Genomic DNA, 24,018 nt, shown 5'->3' on the forward strand with positions numbered 1-24,018 from the left:
ACAAAACTGAAATCTGAATACTAGCACCCTATTTTAAAAGTTCTGATGAAAACTCTTTTGGGCTATACCTGAAACCCAATGGGAAAGGTGGTTGGAAGTTGGCAATTCTTTTAAAATTACAAGTTTGAACTCTCGAAAAACTGATTACAGACCCTTTAAAATTTAAATACTATAGGCAGAGCGGAACAATAACATCCCTTGAATAAAATACCACTAACACTCAAGATTGTTGCCATTCTCCCTTTAGAGATTTTTTTTTCCCTGCCGAAAAGGAATTGCAAAGGTTAAGTCATATCTGTAAGAATCAGGTTGTAGTCTTGTGTATTTTTTTCACATTAAATATCAAAGATGGCTTAACATATTTAGCATTTTCTGGGTTTTACTATTAATAAAGTTAAAAGAAAATCCAGTGTGATCAGGCAGTGGAGCCACATTAAGTTTGTATGTGAAACACCCATTGTGCTTATCTTATTCTTGATATTGCTCTGAACCCATGTTCCACATTCTGAGTTCTGTGTATAAAGTTAAACATTGCAGAAGGGCATATATCTGATGATACAGATGAATAAGGTTGAAGTTTAGTAATGAGCAAAGTTGATAAATTTAATATGTTCTTGTCTTCAATATGTCTTTTATTAATATAATTTGATTATTTTGTGGGAAATTATGAAACACTACTAAAAATACTGATAGATTATAAAGCTACCAGAAATTTAAGGTTCCTGTTTATACTATAATATATATTTTAACATACCAAAACCAATATTAAATTTCTTAAAATATTAATTACTTACAGGCAAAGTTGTTAGCTATGCAAGAAGCCAGAGAAACTGCAATTCAACAGTACAAAAGACTAGAGGAAGAAATAGAAACACTTCGTGTTTACTACAGGTAAAATTCTTTTTAACCTGGGCATAAAGAAATGTTGGTTTGGGGGGCGCCTGGGTGGCGCAGTCGGTTAAGCGTCCGACTTCAGCCAGGTCACGATCTCGCGGTCCGTGAGTTCGAGCCCCGCGTCAGGCTCTGGGCTGATGGCTCGGAGCCTGGAGCCTGTTTCCGATTCTGTGTCTCCCTCTCTCTCTGCCCCTCCCCCCGTTCATGCTCTGTCTCTCTCTGTCCCAAAAATAAATAAAAAACGTTGAAAAAAAAAATTGAAAAAAAAGAAAAGAAATGTTGGTTTGGGAAATGTTTCTACCCAGTTTTACAGTGAGTGAAGAAATACCTCAAGGAAATTAAACATTATTCAGTTAAAGTATTTTTGTAATTTTAAAATGATTCAGGCACAAAATATTCTTTATTTTACCTTTTTTTTCTTTCCTGCATTTGGTAAAATTTAAGCTTAGATTCCCATCAGATTTATAAAATTTACATAACTTATAACCAGTTGTCTGAATGGAGTTTAGTTAACTATTGAACTATTTGCTCATCTAAATGCCACCTCTAAAATGATACATATTTTTAAAATAGTACATGAATAGCAGTAATAACAGCCTTTCACCAATTATATTATAATATGAGAAGTTTCTAAAGGAATGCCACTGAAGGATTTTTAACACTTATTTAATTTATGCTCCAAGAGTAGTTGTGAAATTAACTCAGTAGGTCACACTGGCATTTTTTAATGAAAAGAAATAGAATAGAAGATGTCAGAGTGCATTTCCTGTAGTTAAAGTAAATATTGTTTTGTGATACTTTGGTTTCAGTTTTGTGTTGTGCGAGAGAGAAATAAGATTGTTGGGTTATCTGTAAAATATCTGTATATTTTTTCACAAAGGATCATTGTAAAAACAAAAAAAGTTTTGAAAAATGATGTACAATGTTCTATATGTTCTCTGATACTTGATAAGATTAAAAAGAATCTGAAGTCTAAAACGTAAGAATTCACTAACTTGGGCTGTGGGTATTTGAAAGATTTTCTTTTAGTTTTTTGCCTCCTCTCAGAACAATGTGGTTAAGTGCATAAAATGCAATTAAATCAAAATCAGTTTTACTGAAATAGTTATGCAAATATGTCATATTACTATATTCATACATCGTTATTAATACATTAAATAACTAGGTCTAACACCAAGTCTATTAACAACCATAATTTCAAAGTAGTGATGACTGTAAATGATATTTTGGGGATAACTGCAAACACTGAAATGTGATGTGAAAATATCAGTGGCTTCTATGGGTGCAAATTCTCTATATAAAGAGGTAACCAAGTAAAATTAGGTCATTAGCATGTGCTCTAGCCAAATATGACTGATGTTTTCATAACAAGTAGAAATTTGGACATAGAGACGCACACATACAGGAAGGCTGTACAGAGACACCAAGAGAAGACAGCCTTTTGCCTGGCATCCACAAGTCAAGTAATCCCAAAGATTGGCAGCAAATACCAAAATCTAGAGGAGGCCTGGGAGGATTCTCACCTATTCCGTCAAAGAGAGGATAGTCCAACTGACATGTTGATTTTGGAGCTGTAGCTTCCAGAACTCTGAGACAATAAATTTCTGTTTTAAGTCTCCCAGTTTGTGCTACAATGTTACAGCAGCCTTAGGAATTAATGCAGTTATCAAATATTAAGTATGTTTGGGGCACCTGGTGGTGAAGTGTCTGACTCTTGATTTCGGCTCAGGTCATGATCTCAATAGTTGGTGAGTTTGAGCCCCGCATCAGGCTCCATGCTGACAGTGCAGAGCCTGCTTGGGATTCTATCTCCCTCTCTCTCTACGTCTGTCTTCCTCTCTCAAAATAAATAAATAAACTTAAAAAAATATTAAGTAAATTGATTGATGACTGGGAAGTCATTTGCCTGCAGTTAGAAGCAGTGTCTATGTGTGGTCATGTAGATAAGCAGAAACCTGATAATGAATAAAAACATCTCAGCAACCCACCCTTTTTTTTTTTAAACTATAGAGTGGATATGACAGTCTTTCCTCCATACTTTACACCAGTGGATTCTCCACTGTAGCTGTGCATTAAAATCACCTGAAGAGCTTCTAAAAGCCCTAATCCCCATCTCCTCCCAGGCCAATTACATTGGAGTCTCGGTGTAGGACTAGGCTATCGGTGTGTTTTAAGGTCCCTAGAAATTCCCACATGTATCCAAGTTTGAGGGATGCTGCTTTACATGCACATTTCAGATAGCTGCATTGCATCAGGCTCTCTTCTTGGTGGAATAATAGAGGCATATATTAAACTCTCTACTAGGACTTAAAGTATCATATGATTTGTGCCCAGACCTTGGATACCGCAGTGTGGTATGAAGTAGCTTCACTCTATTGATAAGGGAGAGTTTTTATGGAACCTTTTCCTGCCATCCTTGTGAGATAGGACAGCGGGTGTTTATTGATAAAGTGACAGTGTCCAAAAATTCTAAGAGGCATATGATATTCTTACATGAACTGACATTTCTTCTTCAAAAATGAACCTGATGCCAGTTCTTAATGCTCCTTCTTTCTATTGAATTGCAGAAGATTACTGAGAGATTTTTGAAAATTGTAAAGCTAAACTATTTGTTTTTCAAAGACTTTTTAATCTACATAATTGTAACAGAGTTGAACAACTCTTTGAGTTAACAGTTGCTGGCTCAAAGATATTCTTCACATATACCCCTCTTACTGCTACTTAAAAAAAAAAAAAATACTGGTAGTATGGTGAACCTCCTGGGATTTGCACTTAGAGAGCCCTGCCTTTATGACTTATATAAATGAACTTCTCCAAGACCATTTCCTTTTTTGTGAAATTAGAATTCCAGTACCTACCTCATACACTTGTTTTAAGTATGTATAGCTCTTAGCTTTTTGTTTGAAATTATGTTGTCATTAGTAACCTCCACAGAAGTGGTTTTAATAAAGCATTAGATGTAGAAGTCAGTTAGCTGTGAATTGAAGAATGATTAGAGGTAAAGTAGTAATTTGGACAATAAAATGGTCCTTGAAGAAGCCTGAATAAGAAAGATGTTAATGATAGTTGAGAAGAAAGGAAGATAGGTTAAGGACTTATGTTTTTTGTTTTTGAAAAATGGCAGATATTTGAGCCTGTTTATGACTAATTGGAAGGAGCCAAGAGAGAGATTGTCAGGGAACAGGATTCCTAAAGAAATAGGAAGAGATGGAAATTAGAATCTGCAAAAGAGTTTACCTTGAACAGGAAGATGGTCACAGACAGGAGTGAAGGAGATAAGAATAGCTGTGGAATACAAATGAAACTCAGTTTGCAATTAATAGGCTTCATTTTTTTCTGCAAAGTAAGGGTCACCGTGAGCTTCCAAAGTGACGGAGGACAGGAAGTTTTGGAAGGAATAACAGAGTAGCTACTGAAGAGAATGGGAAAGAGAACTGAATAAGGGCAAAAAGAACAAGACAAGCAATCCTGAAGAGTCAGCTGGGGATAGATGCTATAGATTTGTATGAGTTCTGGTTTGTACAGTTGTGTAACTTCACACATTCAGTGGTTCTTGTAAACACAAGAAGCAAAGAAGGCAAAGAATTGGAATGATTCAGGATTACAAATATGCAGGACTAACATGATGAAGAGGAGAGTGGTTGAAAGTAAACTAGCAAAAAGGTGTTGAAATGATGAATGATAGTCTGAGCTAAATAGGGCAGGAAATAAAATTGAGAGTATACCAAGAGAAAAAGGAGAAATCCAGAAACCATAAATCTTGAGATCAAAAAGCAAAAGTAGTGGGAATAAGAAAATTCAGGAGCTAAAAGGATCAGAGATTGTAGTCAGAAAGTGGAACATTGCTCTTTAAGATCTCAGAGATTGCACTCATTCTCAGCATTGACAATATTTAAAAGTATTGCCTTAGTAGTAGATAGTTGAAACTGAGAAGAGGTAGGGGTCACTAGATATAAAGAAGTCAAGGATTTATGAAACTAACGTACTTAAATACCCATTTGGATATTGTCTCTGAAAATATTGGCATATGTTGAGGTACTCACTGTAAGTGCCATAATGGAAAACGACCTAAAAATAAGTAGATAAAAGCTACATGTTGAAATAAACAGCTGTATGTATAGAAGGATGAACCATGCAGTGTGTGATGCACAGGAGAATGTGTGGTGTCTATGAGGAAAGTTGCACCCTTTAGGAAGATCCATATTTCTATCAAAACAAAAAGGTATAGAGAACTTTTGTGCATTGTTGATGGGGATATAAAATGATACATCTGCTGTGGAAAACAGTTTGGCAGGTCCTCAAAAAGTTAGACATGGAATTCCTACATGATCCAGCAATTCTACACATAGGATATACCCTAAAAGAACTGAAAGCAAGGACTCAGATACACGCCACTGTTTGTACTGTATTGTTCAAATTAGTCAAAAAGTGAAAACAACTCAAGTGCCCATCTACAGATAAATGAATTTAAAAAAATGTGTTGTATACATACAATGGAATATTATTCAGCCATAAAAAAGAAATGACATTCTGATGCAAGCTGCAACATGAGTGAACCTTAAAAGCGTTATGCTAAGGGGAATAAGCCAGAGAGAAAAGATAAATATGATATGATTCCACTTCTGTGAGGTATCTAGAATAGGCAAATTCCTAGAGACAGAAAGTAGAATAGAGTTACCAGGGGCTGAGAGAAGGAAGGAATAGGGAGCTCCCAGGGGATGGAAGAGGAGAGAGTGGGGAGTTATGATTTAATGGGTACAGAGTTTCTGTTTGGAATGGTGAAAAAGTTCTGGATATGGATGATGTTATCTTGCCACAGTTGTTTTTAAAATGTACAAAGAATGTTCTGTGAAGATACACAGATATTTATTTTAAATAGTATGGGGGTAAAATCCCTGGGATATAAAACTCTGGGAAGAGAGAGGCAGTTACCAAAAAGAACAAAGCTGAAATTTCCTGGAAGCTCACATTCTGATTTAATCGATTCAAACGAAAGTAAACAATATTTCTTACTGACCTGAATAGATGGTGGTTACAAATCCATACATGAAACACAACTAATTCATAGAAATATTGGGAGTTTTTCTTCTTACTTTCCTATGTTACAGAGGACAGGAAAAAGTTCTACTTTTATGTGAAGATAACCAAGACTAATTCTGTAGTGTGTGTGTGTGTGTGTGTGTGTGTGTGTGTGTGTGTGTGAACTCATAGATAATAAATTTTGCTTAACAAAGCTTAAGAAAAAACACATTTTCAGTTATTCAAGTCAATTTTACACTTATTTATACATATATGTATATTGTCATGTCAAACAAAGTAATTTACCAGTAATTAAGAAAAAATAGGGGCGCCTGGGTGGCTCAGTTGGTTAAGCATCCGACTTCAACTCAGTCATGATCTCACAGTTCGTGGGGTCAAGTCCCATGTTAGGCTCTGTGCTGACAGCTCAGAGCCTGGAGCCTGCTTCAGATTCTGTGTCTCCCTCTCTCTGCCCCTCCCCTGCTCATGCTCTGTCTCTTTCTGTCTCTCTCTTTCTCTCTCTGAAAAATAAACATACATTAAAAAAAAATTTTAAACTTAAAAGGAAAAATAGCTAAGGACAATATAGGAATAGGACAGTAAGCTGGAGTTAGGAGCAAGTCAGTGTACAGCTTGCATGTATATACCATGAAACAGGAGAAGAATAAGCCTAAAGAATAAGTCTGGCTCTCACCTTTCCAATAACCAAAGCAGGGGAGGATGTGTGATCAGTTATTAGTTTCAAGGACAGATTAAAATATGCTGATGACTTTCATTCTACCATGCCTTTAATTCTGCCAATTAGTGATATTGACCTTCTTCTTTTTAAATTATTTTCCAAAATAATTTTCTTTTGCTGGGTTATGTACACTAAGAGCTACTGTTACTATAACCTTTCCATTTCTCTGTACGGAGTAGGAAAATGAAAAAAGTATTTTTCTGAGTTTCTCTATTCTGTTTGTTTCCTTGGAGCTTCAGAAGATTTTGAGTACTAAGAAGAGAAATGTTGGCCTTTCATTTCCTTTGGCAGAGTTAGAGACAGGGGCAGTGAGGTAGATGTACGCATCCTAAACTTAACCATTATAACTGACGGCTCTTTCGCATTAAACCAGAAGGCATAACAAGAGAGGAATAGCAAGAGGAAGATTTAAAATAAATCTCAGTTATTACCAACGTGTTATTAGTAAAGTATCAGTACCTCCTCATTGCTGTGCTGAATGCTAAATTCATTTGCAAGAGCTTCATTAGTTTCAATCTGAACAGTTTCATCAGGGAATGATCTCAAACTTGGAAGGGTTAGATTTGTATTTTTTCCTGTATTGTAAACCTGTAGTGCTGCATTCCTGAGTTCAGGAGGCATAATAATAACAAACTCTTTCTAATGGAGAGAATGCCTAAGTTTGAACGGTTGCTAATTTTATAGTGCTTCCCTATATTTCCTTTTGCTGTAAAATGTAAATTCAAGTGTGTGAACAAGAACTAGATCCTGTTGTTTGGTGCCATTAAACTAGGATTTAATATACTTATTTATAACAACAGCAGTTTATGTCTTAGGTTTTTATTATGTTTTGTGTGATTTCTGTGTGGGAAGTTGTGATGCCTTACGGAACCTGGTAAATTTCACATTTTAGGCTAAAAGTACTGAATAGAATGCTTCATATTTTACGGTAGTATGTTTCCTAGGACTGTACTAGTACTTTCTTAATCATAGAAATCATTTTTATTTTTATTTTATTTTTTTAACTTTTTAAATGTTTATTTATTTTTGAGAGAGAGGGAGAGAGACAGAGAGACAGAGAGACAGAGAGAGACAGAGAAAGACAATCCGAAGCAGGCTCCAGGCTCTGTGTTGACAGCACGAGGGGCTCGAACTCACGAACTGCGAGATCATGACCAGAGCCGAAGTCGGACACTTAACCGCCTGAGCCACCCAGGCACTCCTAGAAATCATTTTTAATAGAACGGTTACATGTTTAACATACTGAAAACTAGACTAAACCTGAGCCCTGCTTACTGGTTCATAATATACATTTCAAAGTCGTATGAGCTATAATATAGAGCCCATATAAAATATCTTCAAAAAGAGAATGAAATTCTTAATTTTTTCTACATCCCTTTTCTAAATTTTATTTAGTTATGAATCTTTTACTTAGCAACTTTTGTCCGTGTATATGCTATCCATAACAGAGACATTACTGTCACTAGGATCTGGGTTTTTATTTTGTTTTGTCTTTTAGTGGTGGTTTTGGTTCAAAACAACGGTTTTGAACTGTTGTTCTCCAGTTGGAACTATATGCATTGATAAGACAGTCAGCAGTGATTATGGCATGGAAGTTCTAGCCAGGAAGCAACATTGTTCTTAAAGTAAATCCCTCATCAAGAGGGGGTTGATCCTGACCTCATTTGTTCAGTGTTCTAATCAACGAACTGCCCAATGACATAAAAAATTTTGTCACATATGTATTTTCTACAAGAAGTAACTATCCGTGGAGTTGTGTTAATTGTACCATACTGCTAAAGCAGTAATAAAAAAAGAACAAAAGGAGACCTGAATTCTTCCATCTTTGCCATTAATCAGAATTTTTTTTTTTAACATAGGCAAGCTCTAACCTTTCTAGATTTCAGTTTAACTTTGACACTCGGGGCTTTTTGTAGTTCTAACATTTTGTGAAATTTGTCACTCTTTCATGTGACGTAGATTAAATTTTATGTTTACTGATGTTTAGAAATAGTAACTGTCTTCTTGTATCAATAAGTTGCACCTATTTTCAAGGCCTTTTTATTGCACAGCTGACTTCACCTTTACTATTCAAACCACCATTATATTTGTCTGTGGCTCTGGAATGCAAAACAAAAAAAAATTAAAACAAAGTTTGAAAAACAAGAGACCTTAAGGTTTGCATTTTCTATATGTCCAATGATTTAGAATATAGTTATTAAGGATTCTTTTCTTCCTTTTCTCAACTTATAGAATGTGACATTTAATAAGTTACTTCTGAATGTCAGTTACTTCACCTGTAAACAGAGATATCTGACCTGCTTATTAGGAAAATCATGAGATAATATGTTTGGATATTTTTTGAGAAATGTAAACCACTGTGCAAGGAAATAATAGTAATATTTATAAAATTACTTGAAAAGTTTTGCTTTATTCAAATGTAACTATTAAATTAGTGAAAAGCCATTTCTACTGTAATATTTTATGTCTCCCATGACTTTGTACCCAAAAGGATATTTTTTGCATTGTCAGTTCTCACTGTTTGCTGGGCCGCCTTCTAACATCTAACAGTAAGTTAAAAAGCAAAACTAAAATTCCCTGTAATTCTACTATTCGTAGTTTTTCTATCAAATGACCCGGCCTCCTAAGAGCATTTAACAAAATATTTTGCCATTTAATCATTGTTGTTAGCAAGGCCCAGTGTTAAAATGGACTTTCCAATTCTAGGTCTTAATGTTTTCCATCTATTAACATTATTTCTATTAGCTTGAGAAAGTTTTAATTTCATGTTTTGTTAGATAAAAGAAGTAGTGTTTCCCTTGATCTTGGCACAGAATCACCATTATTATAGTTCCACAGGTGCCATTTGGCTCATGCGTAGGTAATCTTCCATTTGTCCCTTTGCACAAATTTAATCAGTAGCCAAATTTTGCTACAGTTTTCCTTGCAGTGTTTGTTACTTTTGACTTCTCATTTCCCACAGCTCCTACCTTAGATCAGACTTCTATAAATTCGTGGCCAGCCTTCTCTTGCTACTTCATCTTCTTGTTTCCATTCCTTACCCCTCTTAAGATTCCTGAAACATTATTTTCAACCTCTCACTCAGACATTAACACTATTTAATAATACCACATTACCTAAACAGTAAATTCCAAGCTTTTTAGTGTAACATTCATGAACCCTTGTTTGTGAGAGACAGAGCACAAGCAGGGGAGAGGCAGAAAGAAAGAGGGACACAGAATCTGAAGCAGGCTCCAGGTTCTGAGCTGTCAGCACAGAGCCCGACGCAGTTGGAACTCACTAATTGCAAGATCATGACCTGACCTGAAGTTGACTGAGCCACCAGGCACCCCGACTGCCACCGGTATTTCTGAATTAACATGTCGCCAGTCATCTTCTTGCCTGCTGATTTCATTCACATCAGTGTCACCCGTGTCAGTACACTACCTCACACATAGTAGGAACTCGACAAATATTTGTTAATACTGAATTGACTATTATTTGCACTCCCAAAAGGAACTGCTCACAATTTCTTGGACACACCCCACAATTTCCCACTCCAGTGCTTTGATTAACTGTTCGATTAATCTTTTTCTTATCTTTCAACCAGAAATGATCTCATTCTACCTGAAGTGAACTACCATGGTTCTTCATAGTGGCTGTGTCACAATATATACCTCATGCTTACCTATGTAATAGTTGTGTGGGTATTTCTCTTAATTCTTCCACCAGGGCTTCTATTCTTTATATACACCAGGCCTTCAGTAAATATTTGCCAAACAGATGAATAAACAATGAAATTTAACACTAGATTGAAAGTTTCTTCAGATGAGACGTTTCTTCTGCAGAGTAGAACTGAGTGCAGTGCATACAGTAAGAGCTCAATGCTGAATGAAATGATTGGAAATAGTATGGACCTAGTCCAACATCTTGGTTAGTCATTTGCAGAGGTGTGGGACACAACAGGGTCTCCATATAAGAGAGTATGCCATCTTCCACCAAGTTTATTTTTTCCCAGGCAACAGTGTTCAAATTTGAAAACCGTTATTAGAAAACACTTATGTGAATATTACTTTTTTAGAAATTTAGAATTAAGAACTCAATATTTTTAACATATATCAATGTCATACATGATGTTCATTGCAGTATTGTTTCTTATAGTGAAAAAATCAATTAGAATTTTCCCTATGGATGTTTTTTTTTTAATGAGCACATTATTTAAAAATATCAATTGTCAAAATAAAAACTGGAAAATCTACCAACATGGGACCCTTAGGATTATGGCGTGGTGCGTGTATTAGGGTTCTCCAGAGCAACAGAACCAATAAACTGCATGTGTACATGGAGAGAGATTTATCTTAAAGAATTGATATGCATTTATGGGGGGGGGGGGGGGAGGGGGAGGGGTGGCCAGTCTAAAATCTGCCAGGTAAGCCAGCTGGCTGGAGAACTAGGGAAGAGTTGATATTGCTGTCATGAGTCCAAAAATGCAGAATTCCTTCTTCCTTGGGGATCTCATTCTTTTTCTTAAAGCCTTCAACTGATTGGATGACCATCACCCCTCATATTATGAAGAGTAATCTGCTTTCCTCAAAGTCTATTGATCTACATAATAATCATATCTAATAAATACCTTTACAGCAACATCTAGACTGATATTTGAACAGGTATCTGGGTACTGTAGCCTAACAAGTTGACAGAATCAACAGTCACACCTGTGTGTTTCAACAGTCAGCTGGGGCTAAGTAGAAGCTACTTTCTCTGAAAGGAGCATGCACTCTCTGTTTCACCACATTTCCCCATCCAGCCTACTTCATGCATTTAAATCATCTGCCTCAGTCGTACGGGCATGTAAGTTTGTGTCGCAGATGTGTGTTGTGATCTTATTTATAAAAGGAGTGTGTGTACACGTTACGTATGCACCGGCCCCGGGCTGCTTCTCTAACCTCATTCATTAACATGTTTCTACTCTTGCTTTACTCTAGCTACACTAGTTCCCTTTTTATCACAGACCTTCTAAGAACACTGCCATCTCAGGGCCTTGACTTTTTTTTCTCCTCTGCCCTCTCACTGTGATGAGTCCCGTCCTTCACTCTGTTCACTTTTCTGTTTAAATGTACCTGACCATCTAAAATAGCTTATCCACTATCTGCACCACTGTTACCCTCCTTTACTTTTCTTCATACTAGACAACCCCACATGACACTAGCCTGTATTTGTGGACTATCTTCTGAAATTAAATTCTGCAAGGACAAGGATTTTGTTTCCATATCACTGCATCTTATACTTGAATCAGTTCTTAGCATACTTTTAATGATCAATAGAAGTTCTCTGAATGTATGAATATATGCTTAAACATTGTAATACATCAGAAACTTAGCAGGTTATCTGGGAAATGAGACTAGGTGTAACAGATTAATTACCTGGTGAGAGAAGAAGAAATTTTAAAAAAATAATGTTTGATTTATTTTTGATAGAGAGAGAGAGAGAGAGACAGAGACAAAATGAGCGGGGGAGGGGCAGAGAGAGAGGGAGACACAGAATCCGTGAAGCAGGCTCTAGGCTCTGAGCTGTCAGCACAGAGCCCCATGGGGCTCAAACTTGTGAACCACGAGACTGCGTCCTGAGCCAAAGCTGGACACTTACCTGCCTGAGGCACCCAGGTGCCCCAAGAGGAAATTTTAGACTGCATTTCATACCTTCATGAAGTGTTTGAGGTTTTTGTGAGTATGAATTACTTTTATATAAAAATAGATGTGTAACACCTACTTATGTGTGTGTGTGACAATGAAGTTCATTTTCTTTAGTAGATGTTATTAGTGTTGTGCTTTACAAAAAGATAAGATGTATGAGAGAATGAAAATTCAAAGTAGATTTGCCTTACATTATGAAATATGTTTCTGTAAGTGATAAGTTCACTTATATTTTAAGTTTGCCAAAAATTTTAAAGTATTTTCAAGTACTTTATGTGGCAAAAATCCAAGCACTTTAAAAAAAATAAAATATTAAAGGAAAGTACCAGCTTGAAAAGAAGTATTAACCTAAACATTCTTCTGCCACTTGGTAGCAGCAGGGGCCCATGACAGATTAGTGAGGAAAAGGGCACCTTTAAAAAAAAAAAAAAATCCAATCCTATGAACATTAGCTATGGCCAGAAATGACCATGAAAAGAGAGAATCCCCTCATATTTCAAGAGACTTCACTGGGTACAATTAGGTTTAATTTAGCATATTTGAATTAAAAATATTTTTCTCTTTCTATATATGATATATGTGTTAGTAATGCATTAAAGTTTTATCAAATCTACACTAGTTTAAAATATTTGGCAAATGGAAGTAATGCCTAATAATTGAAGACCTTTCTTCAGAAACATTGTGATTCATTAACCATAAAAAAAAAAAATAATAATGATGCTAACATATAGAACGAGGTACAACAAACTGAGGTCTTTGAGCTACTCTTGATTTCTATAAACTTTCTAATGCTCCTGCTGTCATAAAGAGCTTAGTAAATATTGACTGAGGATGAGGATGATCCAGCAGTATTTTTAAGACTGTGTGGCACTGGCAGTACACTCAGATATCCGGGACTTAAGGTTGTCATTTTGCCATGAGGCCCTTCCACCTGGGCCTCTCCCAAAAGGACAAATGTTTACCTGCAGTTAGGCATTTAAATGTGTAAATATTCCAGTCTCAATTATATACGAAGTAGCTAGAGTTTTCACTCTGAATCATGAAGTAGTTGTTCCCCAAAGTTTAAATTGATGTTCTAAAAGTTTACAGAAGTCAAAATAGGGTTACTTGAATATTATTTTCCATAATTCCAAACAAACGTTTTTTTATGGACATAGGTCAATATGAAAATATTTTGTTCCTTTTACAGTTCCAAACCCAGGATATTTATGAAACATCTGCATTTATTAGGGTTTAATTTACTATTCTGCTTAGTTGTTATGTTTTAAATATTTTGCAGTATATCTTGTTCCTTTTAACTTATAAGGGTTTTATGACTATCAGTATTCTGTTAATATATTTCCTTAATATAGTTCCAGTCATTTCCCATTTAGTTCTCATTAGATCAGAAGTAAACAATAATCAGTTACTACATGAAACCATCAAGAAATTCAAAAGCCTAGGGATTATTTTTTAGTTCAGTTTTATTAGACATTATTGATCTGAAATATTTTAATTTACTTTCATCCGTGGAAAGTTCAGTTGTGCTAGCAAGCTAGGTCAGATATTCTAAATTGTAAAAAATGAAAATTTTCTGAAACATCAGTTGTACGGAAAAATGTGAGAATTGAGGTTTTGTTCCAGACAGTTGGACACACTACAGCATCATTGGCTCATAATTGAGCTATGTAAGTTTCCTGATTTTGTTTGATTTTACTTTTTTTGAATTTGTTTGGTTTTGTTGTATATATTCAGAATTGAAATAACCATTTATCTAATTTTTCTACTCTGTAACCTGAAAACTAAAGTGAAACGAAGGAGTCAAGTGTTAGTCCTTTGTGTCCTGACATGATTCTTAATAGCTATTTCTTTTTGCTTTGTAATTAGTAATATGATGAAAAGGTGACAAACAGACTTCAATTATAATTCATATGAAGAAAACTTCATTTATTTCTAAATCTGATTTAGTTGGATCTTTATCGTTTTATTTATAAAATTTTATTTTGCATTTATTTTGTTTGGTACGACACAATGTTTTAATTCAGAGCTGACGTAATAGTAAGACAAATGGTATAGATTCTGACTTCTTAGCTAAGTGACCTTTGACAGGTAATTAACCTGTCTGAGCCTCAATTTCCTGACCTGTAAAATCAGGATTGTAATATTACCTGCCTCATATTATTTTTGAGAAAAATAAAATGAAATAATGCATGCCAAATGCTTTGTACAGTTGCTGGGTATAGGCTTAGGTATTTAATAAATGTGAACAATTGTTATAATCTCTGTGCTGAGTTTATATTGAGTTGTCACTTACTTTTCTTTGAGATTCTCTTAATACATTTCCTTTTTTTTTTTTAAGTATTTTTGACTCAAAATACCATATTGAGACTGCAATATGGAATTGTTTGATCTTTCTTTAGGGACAAGTTTTCACTGGAATTATTTTTTTCTTGTTGTAGGATACTTTAAAAAAAAATTTAGTTACGGGGCGCCAGGTGGCTCAGTCAGTTAAACATCTGACTTTGGCTCAGGTCATGATCTCGTAGTTCGTGAGTTCGAGCCCGTGTCTAAGGCTATCAGCTTGGAACCTGCTTCAGGTTCTGTGTCTCACTCTCTCTTTGCCCTCTCCCCTGCTCGCTCTCTCTCTCTCTCTCTCAAAAATAAATAAACATTAAATATATACATATATATTTAGTCAAAAGGATGTGCTTGAACTTAGATTTGGCTCTGTTTTTATTAACAGTTTAGTTTCAGGAGTTGTTTCTTCACACAGGACCATTTTAGTGGTCAGAAAACTATTGAGAATTAAAAAATTAATACTTTTCATTCTTATTATACATTATTAAAAACATATTTTTCAGACTTCACACTCAAAATATACCATTTCTCCCAATGTTTTCTAATATAAAATCTCCCCAAGAAAATAATAAGGATGTAATTTTAAAGCTATTCTTCTGTTCTTTTATCTTAGAGTTTGGTACATTCATTATCTTCCTTAATTCCTTCAACATCCTTGTGAGGTGTTATCCCTTTTTACAGATCAGGAAACTGAAACCCAGAGCTATGAACTAACTTACCCTAGGTCACATCAGGGCCAGTAACACAAGTTAAATATTACCTAACTCATCTAATACTTGGGCCTTTTACTTATCTACTAGACAGCTTCCCCCACCCTGCCTGTCTCAAAAAGACTGCTGAGGCTAAACTGGTACTTCAGCATTATTTTCCTGATTTGGATATACTTGATATGTTTGTCACATTAAACACACCTCTAAGACCACGTTAAAGACATGTTAAAACGGTGAAAGAATTTGACCTGCTTTGGAGTTTAACAGTCTTTGTCTGTGTTCAACCAAACTATACAAATTACAACCGCAGTCAATGTCTGGATTTATAAATAGACTACCTCTGAATTTTTTTGCAACCTTTAAGCTCTAGCATTATATCATATGTCAGACTACAGAAAGTAAATACTGTGCCTGAAAGTAATTTTATCCACATATTTATTTTTATTTGCATGTTGTAGTATTATATTATTTTATCACTGCTCTAGCACAATCAGTAAAATAACATTAACTGTGTTAGAAGTAATCATTAACCAAATAGCCATTTTTAATTTAATATGAATTTATTAAGAGCCTACTATATACTACGGAGTGTGCAGTCTCCTATGGAGAATAAAGTAACAGAGGATAAGATGCAGTTGATACAGTCAAAAATATTAGAATTAAGTAGAAAGAAAAGAATATACTCAAAATAAGCCTAAAAAATTACATGCTGTTAAATAAAATTAACTTGACATTGCCATAGAAAATCACAGAAGGGAAAAATTATTATAGACTGAAATAGACAAAGTTTTATGGAATGCTTGGAAATTGAAATATGAACAAATGAGATTATGATAGAAAGAGAGGAGGAGGAAAAGGATATTGTAGTCTGGAAGAACAGTACAAGCAAAGAACAGTATAAGCAAAAGTGAAAACGTTGTAATGAGCATAGTGCGTTACGTAATGGAATTGAGAGAAGGTTGCAGGAATTTGCTCTCATGAATTTAAGATTGATTCTGTATTCTTTACAGATATAGAGCTTGGAAATTAGCATATCACCCAGCAGTTCCATTCCTGGGTATATACACAAAAGAGTTCAAAACAGGTATGCAAACAAAAACTTGCATAGTAATGTTCACAACAGAATTGCTAACAATAGCCAAAAATTGGAAACAACTAAAATGTCCACCAATAATGAATAAACAGAAGTGGTATATCCATATAATGGAATATTATTCAGCCATAAAAAGGAATGACATACTGATACATGCTACAGCATGGATGAACATGCTAAATGAAAGAAGCCAGGGGCAAAGGTGCATTTTGCATGATTTTTTTTTTTTCTGTGAAATATCCAGGATCAGCAAATACATAAATAGAAAGCAGGTTAGTGGTTTCCAGGGACTGGAGATCATGAGGAATGGGAAGTGACTGCTTAATGGATACAGGGTTTCCTTTGGGGATGATTAAAATATTTTGAAACTAAATGCTGATGACAGTTGTGTAACATTGTGTGTCACTAGTAGTATATTTTATGGTATGTTTATTCTAAAAAAAAAAGATAAAAAAAAACAAACAACCAGAATGCTAGCAAACTTAACCCAGTAACATATAAAAAGAATTATTTACCATGACCAAGCAAGATTTATCCCAAGATTGCAAAGTAGGCTTAATTAACATCTGAAGATCAAGAAATAGAATACGCTTTATCAGTTTGCTAGGACTGCCACAACAAAGTGCCTTAGACCAGGTAGCTTAAACAACAGACAATTTTTTTAAGTGTATTTATTTATTAGGAGAGACAGAAACTGCACAAGTGGGGGAAGGACAGAGAAAAGGGAAAGAGAAAGAATCCCAAGCGAGCTCCGCTCTGCCAGAACAGAGCCTGATGCAGGGCTCAGACTCCCAAAACCGTAAGATCATGACCTGAGCCAAAACCAAGAGTCGGACGCTTAACCACCTGAGCCACCTAGGCGCCCCAAATAGCAGAAATTTATTTCCTCAGTTTTGGAGACTAGAAGTTCAAGATCAAGGTGTCATCAGGTCTGGTTTCTCCTGAGGTCTCTCTCCTTGACTTGCAGATGGCCACCTTCTTTCTGTGTTCCCACATGGTCTTTCCTCTGTGCACACACATCCCTGATGTCTCTCTCCATATATCTAATCTCTTCTTATAGTCATCAGTCAGGCTGGATTAGGGCCCACCGTAATATCCTCAGTTTAAGCTAATTACTTCATTAAATGCCCTATCTCCAAAAACAGTACATTCTGAGGTACTGGGTATCAGGGCTTCAATGTGTGAATTGGGTTGAGGGGCACACAATCCAGTCCAGAACACTCCAAAATTAATGTCCTCCTCACATGCAAAATACATTCGTCACAAAGCCACAAGCCCAAAAGTCTTAGCCCACTATTGCATCCACTCCCAAGTCCTAAATCTCATCTAAATCAAGTGTGGGTAAAATTTCAGGTATGATTCATTCTGAGGCAGAATTCTCCTCCAACTGTAAAACTGTGAAACCAGACAAGTTATCTGCTTCCAAAATACAAGGCTAGGACAGACATAGGATAGACATTTCCATTCCAAAAAAGAAGAAATCAGAAAGAAAAAAAGGGGTCGCAGTTCCCAGTCAAGTCCAAAACCTATCCAGGAAGAATTCATTAGATTTTAAGGCTCTAGAATAATCCTCTTTGGCTCATTGCTCTGTCCTCTGGGCCCAGTGAGATAGCAGCCTCACCTTCCAGGCCTATGAGGTTAGCAGTCACACACTGGCCGTAGGTAGCAATATTGCCCCCATATCCCTGGAAGCAGCTTTGCCCCAAGGCCAGGGGGACAGCCTGACCCCCTGAAACCAAGGAGGAGACCACCTTGCCCACTGGGTCTGTGCTGGGGTAGCCACCCTGAGGATCTCTGACCACCTTGTGGGTCATTCTTCTCTTTCTTCAAGGATGACACATGTGTGCAGCAGGACAGAGATCTCTATTGCCTCATCTTCTAGATCTCAAGAAGTCCAACAGACTTCCTTCATTTTGTCCTATCTCTGTCCCCTTTAGTCCAAACTGGCAGTGTTTCTCCTGGCCCATGTCTATTCCAAGCTTCCATAAAGATGACTGATTAGATCCATGGGCCACACATAATCTCTTTTTGGAGTTGCTGTCCCATCTTATTGTTCTCTCTAGAACATACTTTCTCAGTTTTTGCAATATGGATAGTCTGAGAATTTTCCAAATCTTCAGGTTCCACTTCCTTTTTGCTTAACAATTCCTTTAATTTTATCTTTCTCTCCTCGCATTTTACTGTAAGGAGCAGGGACAAACCAGGCCACACCTTCAATACTTTGTTGATTAGAAATCTCTCCCATTAAATATCCAAGTTAATCACTTACAATTTCTGCTTTCCACCAAACACTAGAACACAGTTCATCCAAGTTGTTTAGCACTTTAAAACAAGGATACCTTTTCTCCAATTTCTAGACATGTTCCTCATTTCCATCTGCTACTCACCAGAGTTACCTTTAACATCCATATTTCTACCAGTGGTCTCTTCAAGGCAACATAGGCTTTTTCTAATATTTACCTCAGAACTCTTTCAGCCTCTACCCTTTCCCAAGTTCCACAGCCATATCCACATTTTAGGTATTTGTTACCACAGCACCCCTTTCCTGAGAGAAACAGAACCAACAGGATGGATGGATGGATGGATGGATGGATGGATGGATGGATGGAGATAGAGATATATAGACATAGACATCAATTAGATATAGATATATTTAGAGAGAGAGATTTAATAAAAGCATTCAGCTCATGTGATTATGGGGTCTGGCAAGTCCAAAATGTTCTGCATGAACCCACAGTCTGGAGACCAGGGAAGATGCTGAAGTTCAAATTTGAAGGCCTTTAGGCTAGCATGGAGACCCAGAGAAGAGCCAGTGTTGTGGTTTGGTTCCAGAGGCAGTCTGGTGCCAGAATTCTTTGTGGTTTCAAGGAAGGCAGTCTTGTTCTATTAAGGCCTTCAACTGATTGAGTGAGGCCCATCCACATTATGCAAAGCATTCTGCTTTATTCACAGTCCACCAATGTAAATGTTAATCTCATCCAAAAATCACCCTCACAGAAACAACTGGAATAATGTTTAAGCAAATATCTGAGCCCCATGGCCCTGCCAGATTAACATATAAATTAACCATTGTATACACAAACACATTAATATAAAAATAAATGTAAACAAAATAATATAAAATGAATAAAAAACAAAACCCATGATCATCTTAAAAAAGCATTTAATATCCAAAACTCTTCATTATTTAAAAAGAACAAACAAAAAAATCAATGAACTAGGAATATAGAAGGGAATATTCTCAACCTAGAAAAGAGCATCTATAAAAAACCCACAGGTAACTTCATACTTAATGATGAAAAGCTGTTTTGCCCCTGAGATCTCAAACAAGACAAGGATGTTCAGTCTCACCACTTCTATTTAACATTGTACTAGAAGTTGTAGCAGAAACTAGAGTAGAAGGCTTCTAGATTGTAAAAGAAGAAGTAAAATTATCTTCACAGGTGACATGTTCATGTATGTAGCAAATCCATGTATGTAAAATTTACTAAAAAACTGTTGGAACAAATAAGTTTGGTAAAGCTACAGATTACAAAATCAATATGCAGAAATTAATTGTATATTGCAGTGAGCATTCCAAAAATGAAATGAAGTAAACAGCATTTATAATAACATCAAAAAGAGTAAAATACTTAGGAATACTTTTTTAAAATAAGTGCAAAACTTACATTTTGAAAACTATAAAACATTGTTTAAAAAATTACAGAAAATCAAAATAAATGGAAAAACATCCCATGGTCATGGATCAGAAGGTTATATTGATAAGATGGCAAGACTCCCCAGATTAATTTACAGATTCAGCATAATTCCTATCAGAATCACGGCTGTCTTGGTGGGATTGCATATGGAATTGCAAGGGACCCAGAATAGCAAAAACAGTCTTGAAAAAGAACAAAGTAGGCAGAATCACTTCCTAGTATCAAACTCACTACAAAGCTACATTAATCAAAACTGTGTGGTAGTAGCCCAAGGGTAGACATTTAGATAAATGAAATAGAATTGAGAGTCTAGAAATAAACCCATACCTGACCAACAAAAAAAAAAAAAAGAAAAAGAAAAAGAAAGAAAGAAATGGAAACTTTGAACAGCCCTATATCTATCTATTAAAGAAATTGAGTTCGTAATTTAAAACATTAGTCAAAGAAACTCCAGACCCAGGTGTCTTCATGTGAATTTTATCAGCCATTTAAGGGAGACAATAACACTTGTAACACAGTTTCTTTAGAAAATAGAGGAAGAGAGAATACTTTCTAACTTAGTTGATAAGGTTAATTTTATGTTAGTATAAAAAGCAGCTGCAAGCATTACAAGAAACAAAAACTACATGGAAACATCCTTCAGGAACATACTCAAAAAATCCTCAGCCAAAACTAGGAAATCTAATCCAAGAATATATAAAAAGCATACTGCCTTTTGATCAAGTGGCAATGCAAGTTTGATTTAATATTTAAAGATCAATGTAATTTACCCTGTTAACAACATAAAAGAGAAGAAATGACCATCCTAATGGGTACAGAAAAAATACATAATAAAAATTCAAAACCTATTCAGTTCAATCTGACTGGTAAAGAACATCTGGGAGCAAATATACAGCTTACATATTTAATGATAAAGATTCAATGCTTTCTATGTAAGTTCAGGAACGAGGCAAGGATGTCCACCTGCCACTTCAGCTCAACTTCTTACAAGAAGTCATAACCATTAAAAACTAAAAACAAATAGAGCTGCCTGAATTCACAGTCAATGTAATTGTATGTATAGCTAATCCTAAGGAATCTTCAAAAAGGCTACTAGAATAACTGGATTCAGGTTTTTACACTAAAATCAATTGTATTTTTATCTATTAGCAATGGACAATTGGAAAATGAAATTAAAAATTCAGTTTCTTTTACACATCCAAAAGTACAAAAAATTTGAGGATGATTTTAACACTTTCCCTGAAAACTACAAAAGATTGCTGAAAGTAATTATGCAAGACCTAAGTAAATGGGAGAAACACACAGTGTTCATTAATGGGAAGACTTTTCTGAGTCTTAAATATTGCTAAGGTAATCATTATTTCCAAATTGATGTGTACATTTAACATTATCTTAATAAAAATTACATCACTTATTATTATAGACATTGATAAGCTAATTCTAAAATTTACCAAAAAAAAAAAAAATCAATTGATTTAGAATTGCCATGCAGTTTTACAAGAGAGACATTTGGAGGAAAATTACTACCTGATTTCAAGGTACAGTATATAAAGACACAAATACCAAGATACTAGTATTGTGAAAGGATGGAAATACCATGTAGATCATTGAATTAGAATAGAGTCTCACATGTACCTGGCCTATTTATTTTCAACAATGAAGACCAGGGGATTCATATGGAAAAGTAAAACCTATTTAACAAGCAGTGATAGAAAAACTGGGTAGCTATGTGTAAAAAAAAATTTGCTTTAACTCTTAACTCACATCATTCACAAAAATTATCTTAACAGGGACTTTGTCTTATTTGAATTTTTTTCCACCACCTAATACACTCTCTAGGTTATAGTAAGTGCTAAATAATTATTTGTATGATAAGTAAATGATTAGACTCTAGTTCTTCGGTTTTCTGATTCTATCCTCAGTGAGAGATGCTTGTGTCACTTTTAGAAGGCTATACAAATTCTTTGTTTTCATGTCAAAAAGATAGAATCTAATTAGAAGGATTCTAGTTCCCCTGTTGCACTGGGTCACTCCAGGTAACTTTCCAGTCATAGCTTCCTAGATATGCTCACCTGGCACTCAAATGCATAATAGTTTTACAGATATTTCTTTGTGTCATTGCATTTGTATATATTAGAAACTGCAAGAATAAGAACATGTTAAACTTAAATAGAGTAACAAGAGGCAGAACAATCATACATGCCTGTGGATAATTCATTACCATTTGTTGATGCACTAATTTGCATTTTGCTCCCACTGGCAGCTAGAGTCAACATGACATATTCATTTATCCTAATATTTAATTCCAGTGAGCTCCCCTTTTTTATTAACATAGATATAATGTGACTTTATTTTGCTGAAAGAAGTTAGAGGATACTGGTGCCTATCTATCTTCAATATATGAGTAGATAGTGATTAATGTTGGTGGATAAAGTAAAGAGGTAAGGTGACCGTTGAGCATACAAGATTGGAGACATAGGTCAAGACTCCTGATGGCTGATTTTATAAAACAATTCTTAAAATAGTAAACTGTTTGGGGCGCCTGGGTGGCTCAGTCAGTTAAGCGTCCAATTTCAGCTCAGGTCATGATCTCATGGTTCGTGGGTTCGAGCCCCGTGTAGGGCTCTGTGCTGACAGCTCAGAGCCTGGAGCCTGCCTCAGATTCTGTCTCCATCTCTCTCTTCCCTCCCTCCCTCGTGCTCTATCTCACTATGCCTCTCAAAAATAAATAAACATTTAAAAAAAGATTTTTTTAAATAGTAGACTGTTTTATAGAATACCTCTTCTTTGCAGAGCTGCAAACTAGATATGCTCTTGATTTAAAAACAAAACAGGAAAGTCTGATCAACAGAAAACAAAATGCTTGTCCTAAAAGCTATGTTGTGTGATATTACTTCAATAACGCACCAGAAGAAAAGCCCCACTGAGGTTCTAACAGTCCCTTATACTTCTTCAGTACTTACTAATCTTCCTTTTAAGAGGCAAAGCCTCTGCACTATATCATTAGTAGCAATAGCCAGTGTGGGCTGATACAAGACTGGAGAAGTATCATTGCAAAAGACACATGTATTCTGAAACAAGAATGTGAATCAAGGTGTCCTGTATATGCTGCTTAGTTCAAAATTGATCTAAGCTCTAGGTTGTAGTAGTTTATTTACAGTGGGCCCATAATGTCACTTGCAGGAAATTATTTTTCTTTTGATTGATGTTATTATAAATAAGGCATAATATTGGCAAAATTCTTTTTATTTGACTATAAACTATATTGACTTTTTAAAAAAATTTTTTAATGTTTATTTATTTTTGAGAGAGAGAGGGAAAGACATAGTGCAAGTGGGGGAGGGGCAAGGAGTCACACAGAATCCAAAGCAGGCTCCAGGCTCTGAGCTGTCACCACTGAACCCGATGCAGGGTTCGAACCTACGAGCCATGATATCATGACCTGAGCCACAGTCGGAGGCTTAACTGACTGAGCCACCCAGGCGCCCCTGACTTTCTTTCTTAAATGTTCTTAGATTTGCCAATAAATACTTATTAATAACGACTAGCAAAATCATTAGCAGCTTTCAACGTTTTAATAGTTCCTGCATTTCTTAAATATTGAAGAGTCTTAAAAATCTTTACAAGGAAGTTAATATTGTTTGCAATGCTGTTGCCTTTTAAAATCAGTGGGGTGGGGTCAAGCAAGAGAGCCCAAGGGGAAAAAATGTTCCGAAAAGGAACTTAGGAAATTGAAAGTCTTCCTGTATACTGTTAACTATACCAAAAGAACAACAGGATCTCAGTTTCAGAATTAGTAGTCTGCTGACTCTTTCATATGCATGAAGATCAATTGTGGTTTTTGCATTCATCAATA

The 24,018-nt window shown here is 35.6% G+C and overlaps 1 protein-coding gene across 4 annotated transcripts in view; it reads left to right on the plus strand.

The window, feature by feature from the left end:
- The window catches only part of MIPOL1 (mirror-image polydactyly 1), a 316,534-nt gene that overhangs the window by 204,355 nt on the left and 88,161 nt on the right, over positions 1 to 24,018 (plus strand). For all 4 annotated transcript variants that reach the window (XM_058738871.1, XM_058738870.1, XM_058738872.1 and 1 more), the window contains one exon: positions 797 to 891. In XM_058738871.1, the coding sequence (XP_058594854.1) occupies positions 797 to 891 (95 nt within the window). The remainder of the gene's footprint in view (positions 1 to 796; positions 892 to 24,018) is intronic.

The sequence above is a fragment of the Neofelis nebulosa genome, chromosome 7, assembly GCF_028018385.1.
Source record: "Neofelis nebulosa isolate mNeoNeb1 chromosome 7, mNeoNeb1.pri, whole genome shotgun sequence".
NCBI lineage: Eukaryota > Metazoa > Chordata > Mammalia > Carnivora > Felidae > Neofelis > Neofelis nebulosa.